A 20,850-nucleotide genomic window follows, 5' to 3' on the forward strand; every position below is an offset into this window, starting at 1 on the left:
GTGAGGGACCACAGGAACTGCTTCCCTCCCTCACAGCCATCTCAGCTGTTTGGGCAAGGGACAGCAATTGGCATCAAAGGCCACCAAAGCCCTGCCATAGGGGACATGGCAGGGAAAGAGGACAAAAAGTGACACCGCAGTCCCTGCTGACCCAGGAACCAGAACTGCAACACGAAGAGAATGGGTGGATGTGGCGCCTTTCTCAAACAAAAGGCGTCACTCTAATTCCCAGCAGCTGCATGTCCATCCCCAGGGGCCCTGGCTGGACCTTTCTCCAGCTCCAGCACCACCACAGTGTGGCCTCCAGCCATCAGACCAGCACTGTCCTGCCCATGACCAGCCCACAGAGCCAGTAGGGCAGAGTGGGCACAGACCTGGTGACTGGGCACACACAGCCCTCTCCAGGCACCTGCCACTCAAGAGCAATTCCTTGCCTGACCCCACCAAGGCTCTTTGGGGGCTCCAATCTGCTCCTCCAACACCTGTAAGGCAACAAAGCCCTTGAGCTCCAAGACCAAGCTCTGCTCTGAAATGCTCATGCACACTTTCCTAAAGCACTCTGAGAAATCTTTCCAGTTCAGTGTGAAGCTGCCTGGAGTGGCCACTGGCAGCACCAGGAGCCATACAGGTCCTACACAGTTTCCCAGGATGCTGATCCTCAGGAGCTCAGGGCTACTCAGCTGCTAATCCAGGCACAGCACTGGAGACTCCACAGCAGAAAACTGAACCACTGTAAGCACCAGTGCCAGGAGAGGGACTCCAGCTAAGCCTCTAATGCAGGGAGGGGGCTAAAGGGGAAAAATGCTCCACCCAGGCATTCATAGTGCTGAAAGAGATACCAGAAACTCTTTAACATTATTGAAATGTTAAATAAAGGTCTCTTGTCCAGAGAAGCATGGCTGCCCTGTCCCTGGAAGTGTCCAAGGCCAGGCTGGATGGGGCTTGGAGCAACCTGGGCTGGTGGAAGGTGTCCCTGCCCATGGCAGGGAGTTGAACCAGGTGAGCGTTAAGATCTCTTCCAACCCAACCCATTCTGTGATTCCATGATTCTATGACAATATCCTTTCCTCACTGATTTATCTAGACTCTCTTTAGACATTTTTCGTGACTCTGGAATGCACAAACCCAGAAGATTCTTAGATCCACATCTGTGGGATGTTTATGCCATCCCACAGAGCCTTGGGGAGCCTCACCTGCTGGCTTAGTAACCCCACAGATCACTGCTTGTAATTAACTAAAGGTTATTAAGAGAAACGTTTATTATAGTGTTGCTATGAAGACACTATAAATACTCCAGGCAGAAGTCAGATTATTTACAAAACCAGGTTAAACAAAACCCAGGATTAGACCGAAACCTGTCCTGGGCTCTGTGTGCTGTGGCTATTCCAGAGCAGTGGCCCCAGAAAGGGGAAAGGGGCTGGAACTACAAACTGACTTGATCAGCCTGGGGAAGAGAAAGCTCTGGAGACATCATAGACCCTCTTCCAGGCTCTAAAGGGGACCCACAGGAAGGCTGGAGAGGGACATTGTACAAGGGCATGAAGTGACAGGACATGGGGGAATGGCCTTGAGGTGAAAGATAGCAGTTTTAGATTTGTTATTAGGAAGAAATTCTTTCCTGTAAGGGTGGGCAGGCCCTGGCACAGGTTGCCCAGAGAAGCTGTGGCTACCCCATCCCTGGAAGTGTCCAAGGCCAGGTTGGACAGGGCTTGGAGCAACCTGGGCTGGTGCCCATGGCAGGGGGTGGGACTGGAGGAGCTTTAGGTCCCTTCCAACCCAAACCATTCTGTGGTTCTGTGGGCCAAAGACATGGCTGTTTAAGGGAGATGCTGCACAGCCTCCTCTGCTGGATGATCTGGAGCCAAACTCACAAGGCAGGACCCAAGTTCCTGGCTTTGCAAACTCATATTATGGCATCTCCATGGAGAGCTATGTGGAAACAAAGTTGTGCTTTTTCTGTACATGGGGAAAGCAATTCTGATCAAAGCAAATACTACACTGAAAAATGGAAACTTCTTTTGACCAGCAAACCATTTTGATGCTCAGTTTTCTGCAGCCCCAAGACAATAACCAGACTTTTCTTACAGGGAGCCAGGAAGTGGAACCTGGACTCCTTAAAAAATTGTAATTCTCACAGATTGTACAATCAAACCCCAAAATCATCTCCACAGGATGGAAAACTCTGAAACAAAACCTCTTGAGCATTGCAAGTGTCTAGTGCTGAGCCTTCCTGAGTCACAGAGCTTTGAGTGGCCACCTCTGTGCTGGGGATGGTCATCACCTGGTCTGCCCAGGGCAGGAGGTCCCAGAAGACAAAAGCAGGTCACACTGACGGATCTCATCTATGCTTTGCTATTAGCTTAAGAAAATTATATTGACCACCTTTCACATTTGGATAGAAAAATGCTTCACCAGAAAATCCCCAATCAGTCCTTACCCTGAACAGGACCCCACACCTGTGGCAGGTGGGGGAACACCCTGAGCCCCCCTGAGCAGCATCACAGACCCTCCACCTGGGGCTGCAGAGGCCCTGCCTGCAAAAAAACATCTCCAGTCTTGATCTTCACATACAATTAACACAAGATATGAAGCCAACAAACCAACAAGCCATGGCCACAAGTCCTGGCAGTCACCATGCTGAGCCCAGCCCCAGAACTGGGCAGGAAGGCTCCCAGCCTCGCCAGGCAAAGAGCAGGACAGTACAGATCCTCTCTGTCCAATTACAGCACAATGCTGACAAGTGTCTATTGCTTCAAACTGCAGAAGAAAGGGCAAACAGCAGATCTGTCCCAAGGCTGTGTGGCAACAAGAACAGGATGTGCAGGCCACGCCCTTACCTGGTCACACAAACCTCCTGCCATGGGTCTTACTGTGCCTCTCCCTAGCACAGCCTCTCAGAGGTTTTCTCCTCATCATGTCCCTGAAGAACAGTTGCCAAGGTCTGCCCATCAGTTGCCACCTGGACAAGTACCCCCATCACCTCTCCAAACCATTGAAATGTGAGAGGTCCTCACACTCACGCTGGGCACACGATCCTTGCCCAATATCCAGCAAGGACAAAAAAAGCCAAGTCCAAAAGTGCTCTCTCTCGGCAGGACACACTTACCACAAGTTGACGAAGTTGATGAAACTGGGGGAGAACTCCCTTTCCTCTGAGTTGCTCAGCTGTGGTGGGTCTCCTTTCACTACTTGTGTCAACTGGTCAAACACACTGTTCCACTTGGGGTAAGGGAATCGCCCCGTGGCCAGCTCATACTGCAGGGAAACAGCAACAGCACCAGGCAGGTTACACGAGGTAAGTGCACCCAGGGCAAGAAAACAACTGCAAGGACTCTGAATCCCCCAAAAGGAAGACTGAGATGAGATTCTACATCCTATTCCCTGTATGGTTCTAAGAGGAGGGAAGTTCTACCCACCAGTAAGTGCTGCTGCTGGCCAATGTCTGCTCCTCCACTGACTCTACAACACACCAGTGTAGGAGAGTGAAATCCTCCAGTCCCTTTCCAAGCATCTTAAGAACCACTAGACTAAAATGGATAATGAGAACCACACAATCATAGGTTATCTCAAGTTGGAGAGCACCCACAGGGATCACCAAGTACAACTCTCTACTCCTAACAGGACAACGGACATGAGCATTTTGAAGCATCAGCAGGGAAGACAAAAGCTACTGGTTCATACTTATTGCTTCTGCTCTTTCTCTTCTGCTTCACCACCCCGAGAAGGTAAAAGCTTCTCACTGTATCAGTGTGTGCAGCATGCAGTGCTGTGATGAGGCCACCAAGGAATCAGAATCCCAGAATGCAGGATTAACAACGAAAGTCTCTGTGCAGCCAAAGCGTCACAGCTGCCAGGGCTGGCAGGTGCCTGTTCACCCAGGCTGAGGGCTCTGCTCTGCACCACCACACTCACCACCCACCTCAGCTCAGGTTCTGAACACAAAACTCATTTACTCATCACCTCTTCCCTGCTCACTTCTTGTTCTCTGCAAAACACAGCTGCAGCCAAACATACCCACAGGAGTTCCAGAGAACCATCGGCCTGGAAGGGATTGATATTGTTCCTAGCCCAGGCAGTGTCCACTTCAATCACAACATGCCAACGTGCTGGGCTGTGCCTGGGGCTGGGCTGGGCTTCCCCTGTGTGACCCCATCACACTGCAAAGGGCACCAAGGTTCCCCACCCAGGAAAGAGCTCAAACCCCCTCACTCACCAATGTAATCCCCAAGCTCCAGACATCTGAGCGGACGTCGTAGCCTTGCCGGGACGCGCTGGGATCTATCCTCTCCGGCTGCAACAGCGAGAAGGAGCAGTCACACACTGGGCCATGCAGGAAGCAATGAAAACATCTGCAAACTCAGAAAAAACTCCCAGACTGTCCCACCAAGTCAGAGTCTGGCACAGCTCCACAGGCAAACTTTTGGACAGGGCAGAATTGCAACCCCAAGCAGAGCAACATCTTCAGGAATTGCTTAAAACACTGATTTTATGGAGGTATAGTGGAAAAGGTGATGGGAAATGGCCATTTATCAGTGTCTAATTCTTTGTGGGGTTTTTCTTCCCTTTTGCACAAGCACCTTGAATAATTTTGACTGTCTGTTTATTTAGTTCAACTTTGGGATCTCTTTAACACAAAGGCTCACTTTCTCCGTTTTCACAGGCAAGTTGTTCCTAAGGGATCATAAGCACTGTAATCAACATCTCATCCACCATCCTGAGGCTTAACAGCACCCACCAGAACTCTTCTCCCTGGATGCTGGTTGCCAAATCTCAACAAGTATTAAAAACAATGCATTTTGTAAGAACAGCTCTTTACAAGATTTTGGTCATCCCTAGGAATGCAACTGTGATGTTACAAGGTCTTCAGACATCCAAAACATCTTTCATAGAGAACAGTATTAAGCCAGATTTGCACCTAAAAGCAAGAGGTGAATCTCCTGAGAGCTGAACCAGCAAAAAAATCATCTTTATGCCTTGCATGTCATCTTTATGAAAAACCCCAGTCTGCCTTCTTTAGTCAAAAATGTAGTAATTAAAATGTCAAAAGGTCTTATTAAGTTTTTACTACAACAATAATAAAGATACCCAAGTTGCAATAAATTCTAAATTATGGGGTATAGGAAACACTCTGGAAGCCCCTGGTTGCTTTGTAAGCTACATTTTAATACAATGTCATAGCAGATGCAGCTGAAGAGTGCCAGGCAATGAACCAAGTCCTTCAGTGCAACCTGAACATTCCAGTGGATATGAGCACACTACTATGTTCCCAGGACACTCCCCAGTCCCCATGGGAATGCCCCATGGCACTCCTGATTGCTCTGCCATGCTGCCAGCTCTCCTCTTTGCAGCCACTACCCACATGTGGTTGTCCCAGCTGTGACTGCTTTGAGACCACTCCCTTTTCCTCAGCCACCAGCACTTGCTCCAAGGAAACTTGCCCAGGTCACGCACACACAGAGACAGGAGAGAGAAGTTTCTGCCAAGCTTCAGTGGTTCTGCAAGTGGATTCTCCTACAGCCTCCCTGTGCCCCCTGCTCCTCAGTACACGGGTTATAACCTTCCCAGGGCCACTAACACATTTTGTCACACTCCCTTTCAGTTACAGTACCTTGTTAAATGAGGTTGGCTTCCAAGGCCACAGCCAGAACATGCTGCCCATCCCACCCTCCAAGCTCTGCCCTTTGCTTTGCTCTTAGCCTTTGATTGTGGTTTCCCTTCAGCTTAAACTCATACATTAGGTATTCCTCTCATGACTTGGATGGATGTTCCAATACTCCTGGTAGGAGGGCAAAATAATAAAGTTACTAAATTTCAACTCTCCAAATCCAATCATCAGCCCTTCACATGCTCTTCTTGGAGCTCAGCCAAAACCTACCACAACCACACCCGCACTGCAGGTCCCCCTGTGCTGCTGCCTCCTCACAGCCAACTCCTGCCCTTCCTGGGGAGTCCAGACTTCCCATACTGGGCACAACAGACTGCCAGAGCAGCTGGGAATGAATCAATAGCTAACAGAGCATCCATTTCTTTAAATATGGGGAACAGAAATGCAATGACAACTTCTCCACAACTCTGCAGGAGGATCTGAATGGAAATGTGCATTCCCAATCCCCACTACTTGTTTATTTGAGGGGAGGATGGTTTGGTAACCAGCAAACACTTAGGATGTGGATGTTCTTGGATGTTCAGGAGGCTACTGGACATCTCAGTAAGAAGCAAAACATCTCAGAGAGGAGCCCTTGGGTGAGACTGGCTCACACTCCAGCTCAGGAAGGGCAAGAGGAGCTCATACTTAGAAATCAAAGCTGTGCTCTGAGGTAACACACAGAATAACTTCACCTCCTGGGTATAAAAAAAGTCAAAATGCTCTCAGTGATGTCTTCCTGCTAACAGTCCAAAATGTCAAGGAGAAACCAAACAGAAGATGGCAGCAGCAGGGAGGTGGAAAGGAAAACATGGCATTAACAACTGACCAGCACTGGCCATGGCCTGGCAGGCACTTCCCCGTGCCCTGTCACAGGCTGAAGAGCAGCTTTCAGGGACTGTCACCATGAGTGATGCTTGGTCCCAGTGCCACAGGCAGCACTATGGACCTGCAATCCCCAGCAGCCCTGTTTGCCTACGGCCCCACACAGCCCCTCCAGGATTCCTGGGACTCAGGGCCCAGAACAGCCCTCTGGTTCTCCCAGTACTGTTCTGTTGCACCTGCAGCCCTGTAACATCCTGGCTTCCCTTGGAGCAGAGCTCTCACCACAGCCTCTCACCTCCAACCCCTTCTGCCATGTGCCAAGGGCTCCTCCTGCCCTCCTGGCTCCAGCAGCAAGCGTGGGTGTGGGGCACATGGAGCTACCCCTTCCCAGTCCCTCAGGCAGCAGGCGAAGGGAAGGGATCATCCCTGTCTGCCCTGCTCAGGTGAGAGACCCCACCTGCAGTACTGCCTCCAGCTCCAGAGTCTCCAGCACAGAAAGGACATGGAACTGCAGGAGTGAGTCCAAACGAGGGCACAAAAATGATCCAAAGGCTAGAGCCCCTCTGCTAGGAACATGCTGAGAGAGTTGGGGCTGTTCAGCCTGGAGAAAAGAAGGCTCTGGGGACATCTCGTTTTGGCCTTTCAATAAATAAAGTGGACTTATAAGAAAGTCAAGAGGACTTTTTACCAGGGCCTGGAAAGACAGGACAAAGGGTGATGGTTTTACACTGAGAGTAGGTTTAGATCACATTTAAGGAAGACACTGTTCACAATGAGGGTGGTGAGGCCTTGGCACAGGTTGCCCCATCCCTGGAAGTGTCCAAGGCCAGGTTGGACAGGGCTTGGAGCAATCTGGGCTAGTGAGTAGCAGGGGGTGTTGGACCAGGTAATCTTTCAAAGTCCCTTTCGACCCAAACCATTCTGAGTTCTATGGTTCTATGTATGCTCCCTGTGCTGCAGGACACCATGTACCACTGTCCCCACCCTGTGAGGCAGCTCTTGGGGCTCATGGCCACTGCCCATAAGGGCAACAGAAGAGGGATTCCACAGCTGGCAGGTACCTTTCCCACCATGCACATCAGAGTCACCTTGCAGGAACACAAGGACCACCTTGTGACCAAAGCCTGTCTCCTTAGTGCCACACCCCATGTGACAGATGCTGGTGTGCCACAGGGGCTGTGGGTGGCCCTGCCCTGAGCACTGCTGGGGACACACCACCATGTCTACAGACTGCCACCAGGGACCAGCCAGCACAGGGCCACACCAAGTTATGGGGCTGCTGGCCCTGCCAGTGCTGGGACGCCCCACACCACAGATCCACGGGGACTGCCACAGCAGAGCAGTTCCCAGCTGCAGACAAAGGACTCATTCTCCACACAGCACAGTGAAGGAGGGGAGTGCACAGAGAGCAGCTGCTCTGGCATGGTCCAACTGCTCAAAGGGACTGGTGGGATAGGTGGCTCTGGCAAGACAGAGCTGGTCACGCCAGTCACCCATGAGAGATAGCCTGCTACTTCCACTGAGCAGAGCAATGGGGACTTGGCCCCACTTGGACTGGAGCATGGTGGCACAGTTAGAGGGAAAGCAGACAGACCAAAATAAATCCCATCTGAATACAGAGCAAGAAGAATCCTGAGAATTGACACAGGAGCAATTAACACCAAGGAAGGAAAAGTCACCATGTCACACTGCAGGGACCTGAAGCGAGGGCTGCAGACATAGCCTGGGTCAGGCCAGGTGTCCTGCAGGAAAGCAGGAAATGAAATGGCTGAGGTGGAGACCCACTCCTGCATGAGCTCATGGGTGATAGGACAGGACAGGGCATGGATCCATCAGAGAAGGGTACAGGCTGCCAAGGGGCTTCTCTCTAGTTCAGTGCCACCTGAGCATCAGCATCTCAACTGGAAAATGAGCAGTGGGCAGGACAGATCCTCACTGCCCTCCAAACCCCAGCCAAGCAAACACACGTGATCCTCCCTCTCCTCCAAACTCCAGTTACACAAACACCTGCAGCTTGGAGTGTGACACGAGGACAGACGCACACAGGACTCTTGGTAGCCCTGAGCTGTTTCATGTTGCTTAAGTAGCATTTCTGAGAAAACCTAATTCTTGAAGGTTGGATCTGGGTTTTCACTGGTTATATAATCAGGGAATTTTATCCCACATGCACCACAAATTCCAAACTGCCTACATGGCATTAAAATGTACACAACAAACTCTTCTTCACTACCTTAGGCCAATGCATCCCTGAACTCAAAGAGAGTAAATGCCTACTAGGAGCAAAGAATTATGAGAAAGTGCTACATTTTTGCAATACAAAAAGCAGAAAACTTCTACATGAACAAACTCTCCCTCTGCTCCAACCATGGGAACAGAAAGATATGAGATGGAACCTGTCAGCCTCCAGTGAAGACTAAATTTTCACACCAAAACACGTGTGAAACCAAGTCCAGGGTGCTGCAGCAGCAATGGGAACCACCCTTTGGACTGTCAGTAACTAGTTTGGGAAGTTCTGCTGTTCAGTAAGGAAAATGTCACTCACTTTTCATATTGCTATATTTCTTGAGGATATTCCCACAGTGAAAAGCAAGTTGTTCATCCTTCAGGGCTGTCCCCTGCATCTCCCTTCATCTGCTCACTGAGACCTCCAAATGATTTACTCCTGTGAGCCCCTTCCCTGACTGCCCTGCTGGGCTGGGCTGGGCTGGGCTGGCAGTTCAGACCCTGGAAGGCTGAGTAGGAGCCTGAGCACTCTCCTAGTCAGGAGATGCTCACATCAGCCCTGTGGACATGACCATCATCTCCCAGAAAATCACAGAATGGTTTGGGTTTAAAGGGACCTTAAAGACCACCTCGTTCTAAACCTCTGCCATGGGCAGGGACACTCTCCACTAGCCCAGGTTGATCAAAGCTCCATCCAACCTGGCCTTGGACACTTCTGGGGATGGGGCAACCACAGCTTCTCTGGGCAACCTGTGCCAGGGCCTCCCCACCCTCACAGGGAAGAATTTCTTCCTAATATCTAATATAAAACTACTCTCTGTCAATTTGAAGTCATTCCCTCTTGGTCTGTCACTCCAGTGAACAGTTCCTCTCCAGCCTCCTTGTAGGCCCCTTCAGATCGTGGGAAATGCTCTGAGGTCTCCACACAACCATCTTTTCTCCAGGCTGAACAGTCCCAACTTTCTGTCCGTGTGCATGGGGGAGGTGCTCCAGTCCTCTTAACTTCGTGGCCTGCTCTGAACTTGCTCCAGGGGATCCGTAACAATTGTACACAGTATTCCCAAAGATACAGTCCTGCAGTGTGAGGGGATGGTCCCCGGGGGGACTCACAGTGCTGGTTCTTGAGCAGAACTCCATTTGCAAGACACAGCTCTACAGTAGGTGCTGGAGTTCAAACAAAGGTGAACATCCATCCATCCATCCTCCAGGCCAGTGTTACTGTTCTGCAGGACATTTCCCAAGCTCTCCCACAGGTGACACTGATCTCCCTTAGATGACAGCAATCTCTCTTTGGTAACAACTAATTCTTCTGCTGGCTGCTAGAGGTGAGGATTTCATGTGGATCTTGATTTTTATGTGCAGTGAACCCTAATAAGCTTTGGATCTCTCCCTGGGCACGTAGGACCTCACAGAAGGTGACCTCATTGCTGCAAGAGCCTCGGTCTAAGAGCACAGATGTGAGTCACTCACACGAGCAACTGAGGCATCACACTCACTGTGCTGGGCAAAATCTTTTCTCCTCTCCAGTACCACGTGACCAAGGGCAAAGCTCTGAACACTGTGCTCCCTCTGGGTCTGTATGGCAGTGCCAGTCACTCCAGGGGTCACACAGGATCCTGTGCCACAGCCTGTCCTGGCCACAGGAGGAGACTCAGCCCCTCAGCCAGGGAGTGGCACAGCAGAGCAAGGGACACAAGGTGTCATGGCAGAAGATCTGACAGGGCAGTGAAGCACACAAGTTCTTCTGCCTCTCCTGGCTGGACCTGCCCTGTCCCCAGCTCCTCAGCCCCACTGCACTGGCAGGACAGCAGCAGTGACACCAGCTCTGGGTGCAACACCTCTGCACCTACAGGAGAGCAAAGTGGTATCCTCGAAAAATACTTCAGCCAAAATATTCATCCCTGCTTGGATGCTGAATTCAGATGTTCCTTCCAAAATCCTCTCTGTTCTTTGATTTCCTGTCCCTCCCCCTTGCCCAGACCAGTCCCGAAGCCCGTGGCTGCCCAGAGATTATCAGCAGAGATCATATTTCTGGAGAATGGCCTTTCCTCCCCTCCTATTTCCTTTACATTTTTACTGTGAGAGAATGTTTCATTTAAAACCTGCTCCAGCAGCGTTTTCCAGGTGGAGATGCCAGTTTCTGTTCACAAGGGATCACCATCTCCTCCAGCTGCCTTTCCTGGCCACACCTGAATTCCTCAAACTCAACAGCAGGACAGTGATGGACTGGTGGACAGGGGACACCAGGCACAGGAAGGTTGACAGTAACATTATTGAAGACAACCTTGGGCTTGGCTAAGCACATTCTCAATGACCTTATCTGTCTTGTTAGAAAAGTTGAACGTGGCTGTACTAAAGCTGGACTAGTACAGGACATGGTCTGAACCTCCACTAACTCAAACATCAGTAATTTGTATCAGTGAATGCTTCACTGATGGAGTTCAGAGTAACTGTTGTGTGTTGAGTGGGAAAGATTTATATTGGGACCTCAAAGGTGGCCTTCCTTAGCCTGCTGCTTACAACATCCACAAAAATATAAAATTACCGTTGCTAAACTTTGCCTATTACAAAAACTATTGCTGGTGTGGCACATAAGGGCTCGTGGAGAAAGCAGTGTGATTGGAGTGTTTGCCAAGTTGGGCTCTGGCTGCTGCTGACTCACTGGAGCAGACACGGAGAAGGTCTCTGTCACCCTCTCTCTCTGGGGTGACAGAGGGACACAGAGGGACAGAACCAATCTCCCAATCTCCTCCTGAATCTGTTTTTTTCAGTCATAAAATATGCCTGGGTGCCAAGTTTCAGAGTAAAGAGCTAAAAAACAGTCCAATACCCTCTCTGGGGTGACAGGGATCCCTAGGACAGAACAGGAAATCCTGGAGGAGCATCATGATTTCAGGTGTGTGGCTGGAGCAATGCTCTGGAACTGCTGCTCTTGTTACTGACACCACAGGTCAGACAAACACATGGAGTTCACACAGTCTCAGGGTCCACATTTGTAAAAGGATGTTGAAAAAAGCAGGAGGTTACCTCCCAGCCATAAGACACAAGCCAATCTGCCTTAAGGGAATAAGCTGCTCAGTCCCTAATCTCCTAGAAAAGCTCAAGAGGTGACTACATCACAGTCAGAAAGCACATTCTGGGGCAAGAGGGTGTACCAAGGACAGGGCTCCTTAACTCTGCAAACAGAGGAGAAACCAGAGCCCACAGTCAGCCATTGATACAGGACTTACTTGTATTAAACAGTATGAGGAGTGTAATTAATGATCAAGACAACTTTTTGGGCACTGTGGCATTCTCCAGCACCTGAAGAGGTACCTTTAATGCAGGACTTTGGAGACCTTCCCTGTCTGGCCTCATTTGGGAAGGCCAGTACCCCAGAGCTTGGCACACCAACACCATCCCCCCTGCTCCTTCCAAGAGCTGTGTCAGATGAACAGCCAAGCTCTGGCAAAGCAACAGCTCCAGGGGGCTGTCAGGTACTTCAGCCTTGCCAAGGAACTTTCTCACAGAATCTCACCAAGGGCCCAGAGTTTTGGTGGGGATGCTCTGCAAGTCCCTGAAGTCGTTACTGAATCAAACACTTGCACAGCCATAAATCCTGACCAACAGGTCAACTTTCAAACACACACCGAAAGGAGCCCAGATAGAGGCAGAGCAAGGGAACCACTTCTCATCACAGAGGACTCTGTGATGCAGCAGAGAAAGGAACTAAAAAGGTGTCTATAGATGAAGTGATACACATCCTAACCAGACATCAAACATGACATGCAGTGGCCATCAGCGAAGGTGTGGCAGCTCACGCAAGGCCAGGCTGCAGTCACCAGCAGTGTGAGCTCTAAAGTCTGGTTTCTTTTCTCAAAGATCTCTTCTGTTCCACTAGAAGCTGTTGGCCTGTGTGCATGATCAAGGGCTTCCCCTGCTGTGTTCCGCTGTCTCTCCTTCTGGCCTCATCACCTGTGAAAGGCTGCACCTGAAAAGTGCAGACCTCAGCCCCAGATCCAGTCCTGACTCTAATCCTTCCCATAGTAAGGGAAACAGAAGCTTTTGCAGTCCATGAACACTCCCAAAGCAGGTGCTGTGCCCTGCCTGCTCCACTGTTAAGGGCCAAACAGGCTCCAGGAGTTTGGGACGACCAACACACACCTGGAACCTGCACACCTGGGATCTGCTCAGCCCTTCACTCCCTCTGCCCACACCCGACCCTGCCCAGCCCTTCTCAGCATCTTTGCTGCCCAGATGGTTCCATTCTGCTGCCTGTGGCCTCCAATCAGCCTCCTGGGAGAGAACCAGAGCTGCAGGGGCCAACCTTGGGCTCCCCCAGCACAGCCAACCAGGCAGAGCAAACCTGTGGCAGCCAAGAGCTGCTTCCAGCTGAACAAGCAATGCCCCCTGAGTGCAACTATCTTCTAGACCTGACTTTTGGTACTTCCCACTTAACTCTTTGTGGCTGAAATTACTTTTTTCCCCACTTTTAGCACTCTCCTCCACAAACACCATGTCTGCCTGCAATACTGCTGGGCAAGCCATCAGCTTACACAGGTGGCTACTGCCACACTTCTCCAGGTTGATAAAAACTGCCTGTGCAGCCAAGGATTGAACAGGCAAGGAGGAAAGCCCCATCCTGCTGTGTCCCTGGCAGGAGGAGGGCGCAAATGCCACAGCACAGACCCAGGCTCAGCACAGGCTCGCACCGCATGATGGCAGGGGCCAAGTCTGGACAGAAGTCCCACGCAGGGAAAATCTCAGAGCTGATTTTTGCCAGTGGATGAGTAAGCAGAGATTGTTTTTGGAGCTGAAGGCAGGTGGGCAGCAGCACCAGCACGAGTGACAGCAAGAGCACAGGTGGCAGCAGCAGCAGCACGGGTGACAGCAGCAGCAGCACGGGTGACAGCAGCAGCAGCACGGGTGACAGCAGCAGCACTGAGCAGGGCCAGCTGTGCTCACAGCTCAGGCACCTCCCCAGCATTCATTATGTCACAGGTAGCAGAGTCCTGATCCAGTCCACCCTGCTCACAGAGGGACAGAACCCTATCTCCCAGTCTCCTCCCAAAACTGTTTTTTTCAGTCATTAAAAATGCCAAGTTTCAGAGGAAAGAGGAAAAAGTCCAATACACAGTAATATTTAGGAGCATCCAAGAGGATTTTAGTTGCATGAATTCAAACTCACAGCCTGTATGTGCAGATAAATGACTGATTGGGCCGGATGAAAACCTGGGCATTAGGTCAGGAATGTGAAGCTGAAACAGGCTCTTGCTGTGACTCCGCTTGGGAAAAGGATCCAGAGAACTCCTGCATCCCTACAGCCTTCCCCTCCACAGGCACAGGGAGAGAGAGGACAGAGCTGTCAACTGCCTTGAGTAATTTTCCTGTTCTGTGCATGTCCTGATCTCTGCCCAAGCCACCCAAACACAGGGACAGGATCCCCAGCCTGTCCTGACACTGATGCCGTAAGCGACTGCCCACCTTCTCCAGGGAGGAGATAGGAGTGGGAAAACATCCTGGGCACAGACAGGGCTGTGCACTGGCCCCTGCTCCTGCACAGGCAGAAACAGACTGTGCTCACTGGGCCATGGGTAATGCACTGGCATCAAGAAGGCTGCTGTTTACCCCCAGCACCACACATCCCTTGCCCACCCCCTCAGGAAGAACCCAGCCAGCAATCCCAGGGAGGGGGGAAGGCTCAGAGCACTGACCTGGGCACAGCCACAGTTTGCAGCCAGCAGCTCCCAGGTGACCTGGGAAAGGGACCTGAGTGAACAAGGACACTGGTGACACCTTCAAACTCTGACCCTGGAGGTCCTAAAGGAGCGGGGCAGGGCAGGACATCTGTCCTCGTGCTGGATGGGTCCAGCCCTCCCCAAATGACCAGCCTCACCCCTCCTCCATGACACAGACACTGGGGTCACTGGAGTGTTTAGAAGGCAAAAAGCAGTTATGTCACAAAGGTCACCAGCTTGAGTGGCACACAGAGCCCACTCTCAGCAGCAGCACCCACACAGACAGAGCAAGGCAGCGATCACAGGGAGCAGCACGTGAGGAGTGCCTGGGGCTGGCCAGGAGCAACCTCACCCCAAACTCACCTGCAGTAAATCCCAGCACAGGGCAAATTTGGGTGAGGAGGGTTCAGAATGGCCCGGGGGCTGCTCAAGGGCCAGCAGCTGCCTGGGGACTCAAAGCTGCCTTTATTTCTTTCAGAGAACACGAGGTACCAATAGGCCTTTGCTCATTGTAACAATCACAGGGGCACTGAGAGCCAAACGTAAACAACCTCCCCAGCACTGCAGCTCCAAGGCCGAGACACCACCTGCTGTGACAGTTCCAACAACTTTGGTTCAAGCCCACAGCACTTGCTTGGCAGCTGGACATGGCTCCTGCTGTCTGCTCAGGCCACTCTCAGATTGGCCAAAATCCACCATTATCGATACCGGCACTCTCAGGGGACCAGCCCCAGTGAACAGGGTGTCACAGGTCCCTCCAGGGGGAAGTGTTCATGCTGCAGGAATTCCTGCAAGTGCCATAGGGTTGGTGGGCCTTGCAAAACAAGACACCTCATCAGGAAGAAGCATCCAGCAGCCCTTAGCAGAGCCTCCCTGGCTGAACACAGCTACTGCTCTTGGCCCATTCTACACTACAAAAATTAGTATTTTCCTTTTGAGAGGAGTGTGGTGGCCTGACCCCTTCCCAGCTTTGATCACAACATCCCTACAGACATCAGCCTCTGCTGGCTTGGAGAAGCAGCTGGCAGATGTGCCTGCATGCTGGAGACACCTCTCCGTTTCCCAGGCTCCCTGGTACGTGGAAATGCTCATGTACTTGGAAAGGAGTCACTGAGGCTGGAGAGCAGCAGGGGAGCAGCCAGTGGTCTGCCACACTGCTTGCCAGCTGCTGGCTGTCCCACAAACCCTGTGCCATGCCAAGGTCTGAAAAACACAAACCGAACTGGAACACTTTTGCTCATTTAAAAGTCCACCCAAGTGTGGAGCTGGTGATGGAGCTGCACAAAGAGCAGAGTGCATATGGACAGACAGACAGGAGATAGAAAACCAAGGGGCTATGGAAGCACTCACCCACCCAAAACCCAGGGGAGAGCAGGCAGTGCAGCCATTTAGAGACGTGACAGGAATTGTCATGGTGTAACTACACCAACAGTCTGAGCAGACACAATAACCTACCCACGGCTCTAAGAAAAGGGGGCAACATTAATTCCTGTAATTATCGGCCCCTGAACTTGGGAAGGGAAAAGGTGACAGCAACTTTCTAAGAGCTGAACACCCCAAGGTGAAGGGGAAAGGCAGTAACAGCCTGAGCGCCACAGAGCGACACTACCCAAGTGCCTGCAATGTGGGATGCAAAAACAGCCTCGGAGCAGAGCAGCTCACACTGCCCTGGCTCCCACCCCTCCTGGGCACCCCTCTCTGGTGCTGCACTCAGCATCCCACACACCACCACCAACCCCAAACTGGGCTGCTCTGACCCAGCCTCTTCCCTGCAGGGAGTTCCACACACTTGCCGAGAGTGTTGACAGCAGACACAGCTCTGGCCCCTCTCCAGCCTCACAAGGTCTTTATTTAACAAACTGCCCTCTTTCACCATGTTTCATGGATCTGATGCTTGCACAGACCTTGCTGTACCACAGCACTGGTCTCCAAGAATGGATCTCATCTGCACTATCCTGTTCAGCTCAATGAGTAACTACCTCTGCTAGGAGGCCAGTGAGAGGAAATGGTCAAATACTCTGAAATGCAGACTCGGTGTTGCACAGATCAGAATCAGGACACACAAGTTTTGCTTTGGACACACACCAAGTCAGATGAAAGCCATCTGAGAGCTGTGACCTGGGCCAAATGGGCACTGTACCTTAAAAGACAGACATTTTCCTTTTTTCTTCTTGGTGGTAGATAAAAAGAGTTCAGAAAACAGCATTTTTCAGCATACAGAGCCATAAATCAGTAACAAAAATAAACACAGGCACTGAAATTAAAGTTACATGGAGAGCAGCAGGCACACAGCTCCCTACATAAGGTAGCCTTGGCTCACGTGAGAGCAGAATTAAATTTCCAAATCAGCCTGAAGCACAGAAGTGTTTAAAACTCTCAGACAGCTTCCAAATTCACCACCACAGCTTCTCTCCCTGGGAGGGGGAGGGCAGCAAACAAGCAGCACAGACTCCCAGGAGCCACGACTCAGCCCCAGCAATTTCCACACAGCTGCTCTGCTACTGCCGCTCTCCAGAATAACATTCCCCTGGAATTAAGTTCTGGCACACTTTGGCATTCAAGTGGTTTGCAAAAATCACTGTAATTCTGCTCTGCACTAACTCCTGTGACAATCTTACTAGAGCAAATGGATTTCTTGCAGACCAAGGCAAACCTGCCCTGCAACAGCACTGCTCCCCCCAAGGGCTGTTTTTTTGGAGCTGCTGGAAGGCACAGAACAACCCTCCCCTCCAGCACCACAGCCCTGGCAGCAGCAGAGTCCAGCAAAAAAATGGGAATGTGGTCACTTTGCCCCAGCCTGGATGTCTCTGCTGGCACTGCCAGATCCACAGTTTGGGATGGGGATACTTGTCCCATGGGAGCAGGCTGCTGACAGGCAGGGCCACGCTGAGCCAGGCTCGGGAGGGGGTAAAGTCCTGCAGATCCCACCACAGCAGCTCGTGCCACTCACCGCCATGTAGGGCCGGCATCCGGCGTCCCGCGTTTTGGCAATGGAGTCCACCAGCTGCCCACTAATGCCAAAGTCACAGAGTTTAATATTCCCATTTCTGTCCAGAAGAATATTGGAAGGTTTGATGTCTGCAGAGGAGAGAAATGTAAAGCAGTTAAGTCACAGCTGGAGGTTTCGGTTCAGGAACAGCAGCTGCAGAGGGTCGAGGTGCTGCCCTTTGTGCTCACTGGGGGATCCTGAGCACAAGGAGACAGAGCCCAAGGACATGGAGTCAGCCCCAGAAATGTCTCATGCCCAGGGGCAGAGGCAGATGCCAAACCACCCTGAAATCACACTTATATGGAAAAAGCACAGGCTGAAGGGGCAACAGAACAGGCACTGGAGACACCTGTGCAAAAGCTGCACTCAGACTCACAGCAGTACTTGTGCCACTTATTGACACTTTGACTGAAGCAAAGGCTGCTTACAATTCTTGGCATTATTTTCATAGACAAGAAGAAAAGACATGAACTCACCTCTGTGAATAATTTTCAAGTTTTCTTTTAAGTGGTTTAGTGCTTTCACAGTCTAGGAAAGAAAAACAGATGAAAGATAAGTAGATGTCCTAATAGTTCTGGGATTATTAAATTTTTGGAGCTCCAAGAACAGGGGGAAAAAACATTTAATATGTTGAGATATCAATGCTGTAGTATGTCATGTAATAAAAGCATTTTTCTCTGAACCTCTCCTGAAAACAGAAGCTGATATAAGAGAGGGGATGTGCTTAAGTGAAAACACACACTCAGTGACCTGGAAAGATCCCACTCTGGGAGAGGGGAGCAAGGGCTGAGGTCAAAACAATCTGTGATATTAATTACTGTGAGCAATAACTTTTTCAGCAGGTAACAGATGTTCCAATTCCTTGACGTTTTATTGGGCCAGGACTTGAAAACATCATCCACCTTCTCCACCTGCTGAAGACTCTCCTGTGCTTTGGGGAGCCTTTGCATGGGGGTGACAGAGGCTTCCCTGGACTGGAGGGGCTCAGCATCCCCTGCAGAAATCCAGTGGACCTGACAGATTTTTAAAGGCAGCAGCAAAACAGAGATTTCAGGAGAGCCTTCAACACAGACTCAAACTACATGTTTGTTTTACAGGGCCAGACCTTGCCCTCGTGTTCAGCCAACCAAGGGGTCACTTTGGCACAGTCAAGAGGAATTCTACAGGGATCCTTAAAGGAAGAAGGGGGGCTCTGTGTAGCAGGGCTGCACCTGGATACCTTGGGTGGGATTCCTCTCCCTTCACCAACTCAGGCACCATGAGATGGGACGCAGCTCATACACAGAGGCACCAACCTGTCCACAGTGTCTCCAGTGAGGGTGAGCAACTCACTGAGGCCAGAGCCTGGTGGGGTTCACCTGTTCTGGGTAGAAATGTCCGATTCCTTGTTCCCTTTACAGACAAGCTCATCTATTTTAGGCCTTCTTCCCTGGGCTGAGACCTCGACCAGCTCCCAGCGATGACTCCCCTGTGCACATGAAGCCATCCCTGGGGACAGGGCTGGTGTCTGTGCTGCTGGTGCCAACAGTCAAGCAGACAGAGCAGGAAGGTGGTCCTGGGGCTCTTTGTGAGCTGATCACTCATCCCAGGGCCTGCTTTTCCACCGTGCAATATGCTATGGAAAAGTCACAAGCACCCTCAAGGGCCACTCACAGTGTGGTGCCAACAGCAGCCGCAGTTCTGCTGCACAGACCAATCAGCTTTTCACATGGAGTCAGAGATCTGAACTATTCACATTAACTTCAACAAAAAGGTGTAACAAAATACTCACAGCTAAAGTGATTTTGCCTAGAATTTCTTCTGGAATAACATCATCTAATACACTATATACATATTTGTAAAACTTATCAAACGAGGTAGACATGAGCTCCATACAGATCCAACAGTCACCCTGGAAAGAGACAATAATCTGCATTACTGCCAAGATAAACATGAGAAATGCAAATTCAGAGAGCATAGAGAGATCTCTTAAATCCAAATGAAAATTAACAGTAATGTTCATTCAACAGGAAGGATGGAATTCACCTTGATTATTTTTAGTAATGAAAGACTTGCCCCAACTCCATCCACTGCAGAGGCCCAGCTCACACCTGACATTACAGTTTAGATGCCTGAACCTGAATGAATCCAAGGCTCACACACTGTTGGCTCTCCAGAAGGCTGCAGGCACAGTAAAACACTAGTAGGCATTGCAAGACTAAAAAATATCCCCCAGTTTATGGCTGCCCTGCAGAGGAAAAAAGACATTTCACACACCATTCAGAGATACCATCTAAGGGAGAGAAAATGAAAATAAACCCAGACAAGGGGGGTGGTTGTTGATTTGCATTTTACAGCTAAACAACTTAAGTGCAGAAAATTAAAAACATACCAGAATATGTGTTAAACCAAACCAAGCTGAACTGCCATTAACATGTTTTTCCATCAAACTCTCCTGGGATCTCTAAATTGACCCTTCTGGGGGTGATAAATGGATCCCCACACCACAGGAGGACTTCAGCTTCAGCATCTGCCCCATGGGGACAGTCAGCTTAGCCATGCACTGATCTATTGCCATTTTCTGGAAGATTTTAGTCCCACTGAGGAGGACAGGAGGCTTTCCATGAGGTGTTTCTGTAGACTCTCATGCACTTGAGCAAACTCTTTGCTGCAGAAATACTAAACCAATGGATCTAGACCAGCCATCATCAGAAATGATATCTTCACACCCATCTCCTACAGACTGTGCCACAGTGGGTGTCCAAACTGCACCAGCTGTCAAAAGCTACGTGCAGAACAGTGTGGGTGTCTCATCCTGGCTGAACAGCCCCCACAACACCTGTGTGAGGGGCAGCAGCTTGTGCAGGCAGTGCTGCCCAGGGCTGGGGGCACACCAGGGCACGGGACAACGCTCTGCTTAGGACAAGCTGTACACTCCTGTGGTACAAGAAGCAACAAACAGAGAAATTCCCCAAGTTATTATCCTACAGAAGGCAGATTTTTCCTGACCAAAGAAAACACAAACCAACTCAAGTCTGTATTAATACATGGAAATGAAATAAGGAAAAAAACCCTGGGTATGGGCACGCTGGAGGAGGGCAAAGGCCTCTGCTCCATCCTGCACACCCAAACCACTTCCTCTCGATCTCAGGAGAGTCAGGAGAAATTCTCCAATTAAATTTATCTGGTGGAAAAACTTGTAGAAATGCAGGTTTTAAGGCCAAAAAGGGCTTTTCTGCCACTCAGAATGTCCTCCTGTGAAACACAAGCCAAGGAACTGCACCCATCAAGTTGCTTTCAGCCCAAAGGTTTGGCACAGTGGGAACAGAAGAATCCAGCAAAGGGGTTGCCAAACACCACATGCAGGTATGGGCAGAGGCAGTGGTGCCTCCCAGGCTCTTTTCAGCCACACAAACAGCAACCTGACAGAAAGGGTGCACATGCCACAAGCATTGCAGGTGCTGCTGCTGCAG

General features: G+C 50.6%; 1 protein-coding gene across 1 annotated transcript in view; it reads right to left on the bottom strand.

Annotated features, from left to right (window-relative positions):
* The window catches only part of MAP2K4 (mitogen-activated protein kinase kinase 4), a 94,855-nt gene that overhangs the window by 4,150 nt on the left and 69,855 nt on the right, over positions 1-20,850 (bottom strand). Inside the window, exons 5-9 of the mRNA XM_071573592.1 lie at positions 19,170-19,289; positions 17,875-17,926; positions 17,360-17,487; positions 4,214-4,291; positions 3,107-3,255 (exon numbers count right to left, since the gene is read on the bottom strand). Coding sequence (XP_071429693.1) covers positions 3,107-3,255; positions 4,214-4,291; positions 17,360-17,487; positions 17,875-17,926; positions 19,170-19,289 — 527 coding nt within the window. The remainder of the gene's footprint in view (positions 1-3,106; positions 3,256-4,213; positions 4,292-17,359; positions 17,488-17,874; positions 17,927-19,169; positions 19,290-20,850) is intronic.

This window comes from Pithys albifrons, chromosome 19, assembly GCF_047495875.1.
Source record: "Pithys albifrons albifrons isolate INPA30051 chromosome 19, PitAlb_v1, whole genome shotgun sequence".
Taxonomy (NCBI): Eukaryota; Metazoa; Chordata; class Aves; order Passeriformes; family Thamnophilidae; genus Pithys; species Pithys albifrons.